The sequence below is a fragment of the Arachis ipaensis genome, chromosome B3 (assembly GCF_059453495.1).
Source record: "Arachis ipaensis isolate K30076 ecotype BB chromosome B3, ASM5945349v1, whole genome shotgun sequence".
In the NCBI taxonomy this organism is placed as follows: domain Eukaryota; kingdom Viridiplantae; phylum Streptophyta; class Magnoliopsida; order Fabales; family Fabaceae; genus Arachis; species Arachis ipaensis.
The window spans coordinates 46,815,004-46,826,890 of NC_142438.1; the positions used below are offsets into that span (position 1 = coordinate 46,815,004).

General features: G+C 41.5%; 1 protein-coding gene and 1 pseudogene across 1 annotated transcript; both read right to left on the bottom strand.

The window, feature by feature from the left end:
• Positions 1-6,316: 6,316 nt before the first annotated feature.
• LOC110269456 (uncharacterized) lies at positions 6,317-7,546 on the bottom strand. The gene has a single exon (XM_021117286.1). It carries the CDS (start codon positions 7,544-7,546, stop codon positions 6,317-6,319), a length of 1,230 nt encoding a protein of 409 aa, XP_020972945.1.
• A 2,741-nt stretch (positions 7,547-10,287) lies between these two features.
• LOC148570512 (ylmG homolog protein 1-1, chloroplastic-like) lies at positions 10,288-10,936 on the bottom strand (annotated as a pseudogene).
• Between the last annotated feature and the right edge of the window lie 951 nt (positions 10,937-11,887).

Sequence of the window (11,887 nt, forward strand, 5' to 3'; positions counted from 1 at the left end):
GCAATCATTTATTTTTCTATCCTCCAACTCTTAAAATTTCTCGGAAAATTCCTGACTAATGAAATAGCACTCTTTTGTCAACTCGTTGGGAGATGACCTGGGATTTCTACTCCCAGTATTTTTATTCTAATTTTGTGACAACACTTTTTAAATTGATAAGCGGAATTTTCGTCAGTTAAGAACTGTACTTGCAATGCTATTCTTATTATAAATTTTTAATTGGCAATTTTTCGTCACGTCACGGATCTTGAAGGAGAAATTAGCCAACTCGGAGGAGAAGTTAAAAACTTCCAACGAAATGGTGGCCCGCCTTACCGACCGGGAGATGACATTGGAGAGTCAGCTCAACTCTGCTCGTTGTGAAACCGTTGCAGCCGAGGCTAAGATTGCTGCCTTGGAGGCCAAGCTTGAAGAGGCCGGTAAGTCGGCGAGGGACGCCAAGAGTGAGGTCGCGGGGCCGAAGGGGGAGGTTGCCGCTTTGAAGAAGAAGAACAAGGAGACGGTGAGGAATGCACGCGAGGTGATCTCTGGGACAGAGGAAGCAATCAAGGCCCAGATCAAGCTACTTTCTCCCGACTTCAACACCTCCACAATTTGGGGTTTCAAAACTATTCAGGATGGGCAGATTGTAGACATCCTGAAGAAGTGATGTATATTTACTTTGTAATGTGTTGTTTTGGACTTTTTGGTTGTTTGTGTAAAAAATGTTTACTATTTTGCTCGACGTTGGTAATTAGCGAACTGTTTACCATTTTGTTTGATGATAATTAGCGAAGCTGATTTGTGGCTTTCATGTTAAAGTATTCGAGTTGTGGCTTTTACTTTTGTATTCGTTTAGTGTAGCGTTCACAGTATCATTGGCTCCATGGGGTGATCAGTCCCGTGAGCCCGTAATCGTGCCAAACTAGTTAGTTGACAACGCAAATAAAAATGGAGATAAAAATATAATAAAATAAAATAGAAAAATCGAAACATGTTAAGCGATGACAAAAATTAACAAAACACTTTAACACGAAGTAAAACGGGTGTTACTGAATCGGGGAAATGGGTGGCCATCGGGTTCGTCCTAGATTCTAAAGGTAGAACTTTGTCAAATTCACCACGTTCTATGTTTGGGGTACCTCTTTCCCATCCAGACGTTCCAGCTTGTAAGCCCTGTTGCCGACCGCTTCCTTTACTCTGTATGGGCCTTCTCAATTAGCCGCCAATTTCCCTTCACCGGGGGTCGGCAGGCCTACGTCGTTGTATCGTAGGACTAGGTCATTTGGCTCAAAACTTCTTCTTAGCACCTTGGCGTTGTAACATAGGGCTATTCTCTGCTTCAGTGCCATCTTAGACAAGTGCCCATTTTCCTGGTCTCGTCGACTAGGTCCTTTTCTATGGCTTCCTCGACTCCACCTAGGAGTAACCGTGGACCCGGCTCCCCCACCTCTACAGGAATCACCGCGTCAACCCCGTAGATAAGTCGGAAAGGAGTTTCCCCAGTGGTGGATTGTGGTATTGTTCTATAGGACCATAGGACTGACGCAAGTTCGTCTGTCTACGCTCCCTTCTTCTGATCGAGCCGTTTCTTGAGGCCTTGGAGGATGACTTTGTTTGCGGCTTCAATTTGGCCATTGGTCTGTGGGTGCTTGATGTGAGAATTAGTGTTGATCTAGAATTTCTCAAAATAGAATCTATTCATTGCAAGTATAGCCCAAATCAACAACTAAGTCCCACAAGCAAAGTTTGATTTTCAAATACTAATATAACCGAGAGTAATAAAACCTCGGGTTGTTCTCCCTAGGAATGCAATTGAAATGTTACACTTTCGGTTATGGGGAAAAGGGGTTTTGCAATCATAGAACTAAAGATTATAAGAACTAAGAAATAAAAGAACTAAGAGATGATCAAAATTGGGAATTAATGCAAATAAAAAGGGAAATAAGGTCAAAACTAGTGAAAATGCTATAAATGCATAAAGAGCCTTGACTTGGGAATGAGGATCCAAGGAATCCTATCATCGTCATAACCACAACTATGGCAACTATGATGAGTCAATCTCACTTCGTCTACACCTAACATCGAGGAGTAAGTCAAGTAAGCATAATTGACCTTAATCCATAAGTCCTAGCTAACTTGCCAAATTAATTGGTAAAAAGCTAGCGTCAATGAAAACAAGAGTCAACTAACTACCCAAGAATTGCCACTAAATGTCGGACATTATGATCTAGTATCCTAGGAACTCATTTCCCAAGTCAAGGTGTGAAAAGCTACTCAAAATTTCCAAGTGGCATTTTCATAAACACTTGGTAGGCATATAACCAAAACATGAGACATTGTAAAGGAAAATGAAAACTATATCCAAACTATTCACAATATCAACAATGGACAATCAAACAAGTATATATAAAGCATAAAATATTAAATTCATCAATCAAAACTTCAAGAAACCCAAAATTGGAAATATTAACAAAGTAACTTAAACCAAGAGAAAATGAAAGTAAAGATGATGTAATTAAAGAGAAATTGAGAGTACTTACAATAAAAGAAGCAAAATCCAAGATGAAAACTTGACTGTAAAATGCTACAATGGAAAGTGAAGTAAAACCCTAAGAGAGAATTTTCTACTCTACACTACTCCTACTCTTAATGCATATTTGGAGGCCTCCTAAACTAATGAAAACTAAAACTAAAACCTAATGTAAGCTAATGTCTTCATATGTGGTCATTTCCCCTTCATATAGCACTTCCATTCAGCATCAAGCCTTCCAAAATTGGGCCAAAAGCCCCCAAAAATCGCGGATCACGTGTTCTATTAATGAATCCACGTGCAGGGATCTGTGCGTACGCACACTTCGCTGAATGTCCACTTGTGCGTACGCACGGAGGATTGTGCGTACGCACGCATGCTGATTTCCTTCTTGTGCGTACGTGCTGGATATTGTGTGTACACACATGGCTTTGTGCTTCTCCTTTATTTTCTTCATGTGTTCTCCCTTTGTACATACTTCCTTCCACTTTTGCCTTGCCAATCTTGCCTCTAGGACCTAAAATCACTCAACAAACATGTCATGGCACCCAATGGCATAAAAGTGGGATTAAAATCACTAATATAAGCACAAAAACGCATGTTTTCATATTTAGGTTCAATTTAGGGATCAAACACAAAGGTATGCTATTTTGGTGATTAAGTGTGAGTTTATGTGATGAAATCCATTCAAATCAAGCCAAAATATATCGTCAAATATGGACTCATCAGTGCTCTACTTTCGAGAACTTCTGTTTTATTCCGAGGCCCGTAAGAAACTCCCCAAACTTCTTATCTGTGAATTGCGTCCCATTGTCAGATATCACGGACTCCGGGATTCCGAATCTGGAAATTACCTGCCTCCACATGAACTTACGGCAATTTGCTGATGAGATGTTGGCCAGCGGCTCCGCTTCGACCCACTTCGTGTAGTAATCAATGGCCACAATCAGGTATTTAACATGTCCAGGGCCTACCGGGAAAGGTCCCAAAAGGTCAATCCCCCATTGACTGAAAGGTCGGGAGGCCATTAGCAAACTCAACTCAGCCACCGGGGTCTTATGGAAATTAGCGTTCTCTTGACACTTCTTGCATCTCTTGACGAACTCTTGGGAGTCTGACATTATCAAGGGCCAAAAGTAACTGGCCCTCACGAGCTTTGGGGCCAAGGCCTTTCCGCCGATATGGTGGCCGCAACACCCCTCATGGACTTCCCTTAATACGTAGTCCGTCTGGTCTGGGCGTAGGCATTTCAATAGAGGTTGGTTCAGTCCTCTTTTGAATAATTGGCCCTGTACTATTATATACTTGGCCGCCTCCCTCCTTAACGCTTTTGCGGCCTTGCAGTCGTCGGGAAGCTTGCCGTTTTCCAAAAAGTCGGTAATTAGGTCGATCCATAAGGGAATGACGTCTGCTCGGGTCACGCACAGGGCGACTGTTGGCTCTTTTACCAATCCTTGGATCAAAGACCGGTTTCCCATTCCTGGCTTTGTGCTGGCTAGTTTTGATAGAAGGTCGGCTCGTGCGTTCCTTTCCCTTGGAACATGCTGCACTACGACCTCATCGAAATCCTTGCTTAAACCCCTGACCTTTTCCAGGTATTTTTGTAGCAGGGAGTCCTTGGCTTGATAAGTTCCATTGATTGGGGAGGTGACAACTTGAGAGTCGCTATTTACCTCTACTCTGGTCGCCCTAACTTCTTTTGACAATAGCAGGCCGCCAATAAGGGCCTCATATTCCGCCTGGTTGTTAGAGACCGGGAACTCGAACTTGATGGACTGCTCGTACACCATTCATGTCGGGCTTTCAAGGATTATCCCTGCTCCCCAAAACATTTGGTTGGAAGCTACATCAACATGGAGTTTCCACCGTATGCCCGGGGCCTCATGAGGGTCTCCAGTTACTTCCACTAGAAAGTCGCCCATAGCCTGGGCCTTAATTGCATGTCTGGTTCATAATGCAGGTCATATTGAGACAGCTTGACTGCCCAAGTCATCATCCGTCCTACCAGGTCGAGCTTTTGCAAGACTTGGCAGATCGCTTGATCCGTCCTGACGATTACTTGATGTCCCTGGAAGTATTGCCGCAACCTTCGGGACGAGGTCAGTAGTGCATAGGCTAGATTTTCCAATTTGCTGTACTTTAACTCTGCACCTTGCAATGCTTTGCTTATAAAGTAGACTGGCTGTTGGACCCTTCCTTCTTCTCGGACAAGGACGACCGCCAAGGCTTCGTCCGTTACTGCCAAATACAGAATAGCGTCTCGCCGTCCTTGGGCTTGCCAAGGATTGGTGGTGCCGAAAGTATGCTTTTGAAGTGGTTGAAAGCCTCTTCACATGCTAGGGTCCATTCGAAAGCTATTCCTTTTTTCATGAGGTTGAAGAATGGAAGGGCTTTGGCCGCCGATGCCCCGAGAAAACGAGATAGGGCTGTGAGCCTCCCGGCCAACTTCTGTACATCCTTGATGCACCCCGGGCTTGTCATTCGCAAAATAGCTTCACATTTGTCAGGGTTGGCTTCAATCCCCCTCTGGGTTATCATGAAACCCAGGAACTTCCTGGCTACCATGGCAAAGGCGTACTTTAGAGGCTTAAGCCTCATGTTGTGCTTCCGGAGAGACGTGAACACAACCTTTAGGTCATCGACTAGGTCTCCCGATTGGCCGGTTTTTACCAAAATGTCATCTACGTACACCTCTACCGACTTTCTGATCAGGTCACTGAAAACCTTGCTCATCAACCTTTGGTAAGTCGCTCCCGCATTCTTCAATCCGAATGGCATTACCTTGTAGCAGTAAGTGCCACCTGGCATTACAAACGCCGTTTTCTCCTCGTCCGGCTGGTGCATCGGTATCTGGTTATAACCAGAGTACGCGTCCATGAAACTCAGAAAATGATATCCCACGGTCGCGTCCACTAAAGCATCAATGTTGGGGAGGGGGAAGGAGTCCTTAGGGCATGCCTTGTTGCGGTCAGAGTAGTCTACACACATCCTCCACTTCCTGTTGGCTTTCTTGACTAGGACTACATTCGATAGCCAGGTCGAGTAGTCTAGTTCCCGGATGAACCCTGCTTGTAGCAAGCCGGCCGTTTGCTTGGCCACCTCATTAGCTCTCTCCTAGGACATCTTCCTTCGCTGTTGGGCTACGGGCTTCGCATCTGCTTTCACGGCTAGGTGATGCAACATAAGCTGAGGGTCGACCCCCGGCATGTCGCAGGTGTCCAGGCGAACAAGTCGCCATTTGCTCGAATCATCTCTATCAAAGGTCTTTCAGATTGTGGGGGAGGTTCTTATTCACAAAAGTGAACTTGTCCTCCGAGTCCCCGACCCTAAACTTTTCCAAGTCTCCTTCAAGCTCCGGTCTCAGTTTGTCGTCAATCCTAGCGTCTAGGTAGGCTAGGAAGACCCCAGACGCCTCCTTCGACTTCTTCCTTAGGGAAAGGCTGGCGTTGTCGCACACGACCACCGTTTCCAGGTCTCCCCTAAGGGATCCCACCGATCCATCATCGGCTACAAACTTCATGATCAGCAGCTTAGTGCATATTACCGCACAGAACTTGTTGATTGTTTTTCTCCCCAAGATAAGGTTGTAAGTCGTAGAGTCCCTTAGAACGATAAACTCCGCCATTAGCGACCTCTTTCCTTGACCTCCTCCTATGGAGACTAGGAGGGAGACTATCCCGTCAGATTTTATAAAATTATCTCCTAGGCCAACCACCCGTACTGATGAGTTTTCAAGTGGAGGCCCAGGGCGTCAAACACGTTTCGGAACATAATGTTGGAGTCAGCGCCGGTGTCAATGTGAATTCACTTTACCAAACCCGTTCCCACTCTTGCCGTGATTACCATGGGCGGGTTCTCCGGGATATTGTGGAACCATTGGTCCTCTGTTCCGAATGATATCCTTGGGGTTCTCCTGAGGGAGGGTCCATGGTTAGTTGATGATACGGCCAGAATCTTGGCGTCTTTCTTTGCTGCTGACTTCGATCTCGATGCTATGTCTCTTTCGACTATGAGATTCACAACAGTGAGGCTGCTGTCGTTGTCTTCTTCAGGCTCTTGCCTTGGCTTCACAACACGGCTTCTGTCATCGTCAGATCGGTCGCGCTCTTGCCTCCTGGATTCTCTTATGAACTGTGAGAACTCCGCCAGTTTGCCTTCACGAATTGCCTGTTCCAAAGCGTCCTTCAAGTCAAAGCAGTCTTGGGTTTTATGGCCGAAACCTTTGTGGTAGTCACAGTAGAGATTCTTGTTTCTGCCAGTTCTGTCCTTGAGCTGGCGGGCTTTTGACAAGATGCCTTTGTCGGCTATCTGTTGGTATACCTCAACGATCAGGGCCATCAGAGGAGTATAGTTTGTGATTCTTCTTACTCGTGGGAAAGGTTTGAAGGGTTTAGTCGGCCCTCCGTCCTTGGAGTGCTCCTTGGGCCTTTCCCCGTTTCCGGGCTGGCGATTAGGAAGATGGGCGGGCTGCCATTTGTTGGCCGCCACCACTTGGCTGACCTCCTCGTCGTTGATGTATTCTCTCGCCATATTCTGAATTTTCTGCATGGTCCACACATGTTTGGTAGCGAGGTATTTTCTGAAGTCTTCATTTAACAGCCCGTTCGTCAGACACAAGCTGGCCACCGAGTTGGTCAAGCCATCAATCTCTAGGCACTCATCGTTGAACCTATCAAGATACTTCCTAGTCGGTTCCCCATTTCTTTGGGTCACCCTTGGAAGGTTGATCAGGTGCTTGGCTTTGGCAATGCGTGTGGTAAATTGTGCTAGAAAGCCACGGGTTATATCCGTGAAAGTCATCACGGACTTTTGAGGGAGCGCGTTGAACCATCGAATTAACGGTCCTACCAGGGTCATGGGAAAAGCGCGACATCTCACCTCATCACCCACATCCTCCAGGTTCATCCTGGCCTCAAAGGCCGTTAGGTATTCCTGGGGGTCCTGGGTTCTGTCGTATCTCATGTCCGTTGGCTTGTTGAAATGTTTTGGCAGCTGGACCTCAGGAATGGAGTGGTGAAAAGGGGTTGCTCCCATGATTATGGGATTTCGTCGCCTTCTCGGTCTCTCCCTACTCTCTTCTCGGTCTTCCTCCTCAGCGTGAGTCGCTAAGGGCCGAGTGTAGATTATGGGGTTTTATCGCCTCCTCGGTATTTCCCTACTTTTCCCTTGGCCTTCTGACTCCACGCGGGTCGGGGGGATCGGGAACCCAGTGTATGCCTGGCGTGGTTCCTTCGTGGACTTCTTCCTCGGGTTTCCCCTCTCCTTTGAGGAGATCGGACACGAGGTTCACTCGGGCCGGGCTGGTAGCGCTCCCTGGTCGCCAGCTTCCTCTCAAGGTTTTGCACCCTGTGGCACAACTCCTACATTATTCTCGCGTTGTCACTTCCCATTCCTCCGAAAGGACGCCTTTCCCGGGAATGGGAGGGAAGCTCATTCCCACGGGAGGGGGATCTCGTGCGTTCGCGGGAGGAAGCCAAGGAGGCCACCCTACTGGTTCGGTGAGCGTTCTTCTCTACGTGCGGCTCGCTTCCCTTTTGCCCTTCCACTGGACCCAAAAGAAAATCCATTCACGCAGAGGTCCCATAGACGGCGCCAATGTTCGGTCAGTTCCTGAACAGGTCGGATGCCCTGGATACACGGGGGTGATGGGGAACCTGGATCCGGGTCGCTCGTGCGTGATTGGACCTTCCGAGCAAACGTTGAAGGGAGAGGAATGGAGCTCGAGGATCTCCCGGGCTGATGAAGTGGTGAGGGGAGAGCCACCTGCAAAAGGGACTCCGACGTTCAAGTCAGAATCCGTACAAGGCGGCAGAAAAAGTGAGGGTTAAGTGACATACCTCCGGGAGAGGGGTAGGACCCTCCTCCTATGTAGTCTGTACTAGGACGAGTCCCATATTGAAAAGACCCACTTTCTAAAAAGCTTCCTTCCCCAACTATCAGGTGCCAGGTAGAAGGGGTGACGACGCCTAGGTTACTTGGTTCGGATCTTTCCAACTCGTCGGGTCAGCGGACTTGGACACAGGTCCAACTGAGCCGGACCAGAACAAGTTGATATTTCAAATATATGCATGTGATTGTTACATAGAGATAGAAGCATAAAAGATAAGAATTATATGGTGCCCCAAAGTTCCAACCGAACTCACTCACAATATAATCGTTTTAGATATCATTCTGTATATTTATGGTATCTTTTTGTATCTTATAAATCAGAGCAGTAATGTTCATTAGTTTGTCATCGTTGATTCCAACAGTACCTTCCTCATAATGTCCTCATAAATTATGCAAAATGATCATATAATAATGCGTGCAACGCTAAATCTACTAATTAGTATTCAATACAACCATTCCAATCACGTTTACTTCGTTACTAGTATTTTGGTCATAATAACATTACAAAAATAATTTTTTTTAAAATTATATCAGTTTTATTCTGATATGATAAATTATAGTAAAAAAGATTTATAAAATTAAACTATTTTTATAAAAAAATTGTCAAAAAAAAAAAAATTTTATCTACTAAAAAATTAATATTTCTGTAAATTAAAAAATTAAATAACAAATTTTTTAGTTGTTATTTTTATATGAAAAAATTTAATTTTTTATTAATAATTAATTTTAATATTTATTATCTAAAACTTAAAAAATTTAATGTGTATATTTTATATTTGATTAGATATTAAGTCTGTTGGATATAAAAATAATTAATTTTTATGTTTATTATTTAAAAATAATATTTTTTTTTAATTTCTATTTATATATAAATATAATTAGGTATTAGTATAAAAAAATTTATATTAATAGTTATAAAGTTAACTCAAAATTAATTTTTTTGAAATAATTGAATCTTGATTCTAATTATTAATTACAACATTAGTATTCTCTCCAAATTATATGTAATAAATATTTGAAGAAAAAGAAGTGCAAATATAGATTAGAAAAATAAGCGGTAAAAATTTAAAACTAAATAAAAAACTAATAATAATAATAATAATAATAATAATAATAATAATAATAATAATAATAATAATAATATATTTGTTATATGAATAATATTATGGGATCATTCTTTAATCATATTTAATTATAAATTTAATTTATTTTTTATAATTTTATGAATTTATTTAAATGATATTATTTTATAAATTTTATTTTTTTTAAATAAAAAAATAGAGAGAGATAATGAATGAAAGATAAAAATAAAGAAGAAGAAGGAGAAGGGGAGTTTATTAATTTTAGAAAAAATATTTTATTTTAATTGTAATGAAAAAATATCTCTTGATATATTAAATTAGTAATATATAATATAAAATATAAATTACAAAGATAAGATTAATTACCCAAATCAATTCCCAAGGATTTTAAAAGCGAAAATTTTAGTTTTTAAGAAAAATTAATACACAGATCAATCTCTACCTTTTTTTCTATCAGACATAATGGTCTCTAGTCTATTAGTGTGACTCACTAACAGAGAATGTTGAGTTGGCACGTAAACTCACACACGTGGCAGTTGAATAACAAAACAGTCCTTGGCCTTGTAATAAAAAACGGTGTTGTTCCTAATGGAGGTCTCGTTCTTCATCACTAAAGCTCCTCATAAAACCCTAGTTTTTCATCTCTAGGAATTGAAACCTCCAAGTTCATCAAAGCGTGTCTCACCATCATCCCTGCCGCCGCGTTTCGCAAGATGTTGTCACAGCTCAAGAATTTTGCTGGCGACGTCTCCTGGCTTCTCCGTGTATCCGCCCCTGTCGACGAGTATCTCGGCATTCCTCCAATCACCGCCACAGGTTTCTGATGACGGACAGTGGTTGTCTCTCTCACAGGATATTTGGAAACTAACTCAGTAGAACTCTAACCATCAGAACTCCATTATATATATCCTGTCACTTTTCCAGCCCTGCCGCCACCAATGTCAGTGGCGTGTTCAGGAACTTGTGAGCCCTGTCCGATCCTACAGCGATGCGATGAATAAAAGCCCCACCGAAGACATAGACATATCGGAAGAAGCTGATGGCAGAAGGTTTTGAGGGTGAGTTGGGCCATCCCAAAGACGGTGGTGAGAGTGCGGGTGGAACCTTCTAGAAAATGTGTGCTCCCTCGACGTTGCTTTGTGTGGATGTGGCGGTGACAATTGGGGGATTGAAGTTGCGGTGAAGAGGAGTAAGAGAGAGAGAGAGAGAGAGAGAGAGAGAGTAAGGGTTGTGTGTGTCTGTGTCAGTATTAGATTGAAAGGAGAAGACGCAGGAGTGGGTGTGTAAGTTAGAGCATGTTAGTCTTGGAAACCATTGTTGTTGGGGAGAACAGCATCGCAATTTGTGAATTAGGGATTAGGGGATTGCCATCTTATGACACTGTTTTGATTACAAGGCCAAGGACTGTTTTGTCCTTCTCGAATACGTGGACACTCAACTGCCACATGTACATGTTTATGTGCCAACTTAGGATTTTCTGTTAGTGAGTCACGTCAAAAAATAGACTGGGAACTGTTATGATTGACAGAAAAAAAAGGTTGAAGACTGATTTGTGTGTATTAATTTTTTTTTGGGACTAAAATGTCCGCTTTTAAAATCCTTAGAGATTGATTTGTGTAATTAGTACTCTAAGGTTATATATAGAATAGAAAGGGTAAAGAGAAATAAAGAATGGGAGAGACGTAGATAAGACGATGGAAGAAGAAGGTTTATTAATTTTGAAAGAAAATATTTCATCTCAATTTTAAAGAAAGTGTGTCATGTGACACATTTTAGTTATTAAATTAGTAATATAATATAGTTATATTTCAATTTCAATTTAATTTTAATTGTAATTAGAAAATTTTATGTTATACATTTTATATTGTCGAATTTGTAATTAATCATTAATAATGATATATGAAAGAGATAAAGTGAGTAAATAAATGAGAGAGTTAGAGAAAAGGAAAAAGAAAAAGAGAACTATTTAATTTTAAAGGAAAAGATTTAATTTCAATTGTAATGAAGTAAAGGAAAAATATATGGTGTATTTTAATTGTAAAATTAATAACAAAAATATAATAGATTTGACAAGATTTAATTTTAGTTTTACAAATATTATATATAAATAACTAGCAATTTATGAATTTTTTTTCTTATCAATTATTTTACAACTGTAGAATATATAATGACGATGGTTAATTTTTTTATATAATAATAATAATAATAATAATAATTTATATTATATATAATGAATATTTGTATTTCGATTTTTTTTAAGTGAAAAAAGTATTCCTTAAATTTGAATAGGAAACAATTAACTATTAAATTAAAGAACTTACTAACTATCTTAATGACTAAATTACTATTTTACACTTTTTCAATAACATATATAAAAATAAGGATTGACACATTAGTAATAATA

Coding starts and splice junctions, on each gene's coding strand:
- LOC110269456 (XM_021117286.1), bottom strand. CDS start 7,546: ATGGGAGCAACCCCTTTTCACCACTCCATTCCTGAGGTCCAGCTGCCA.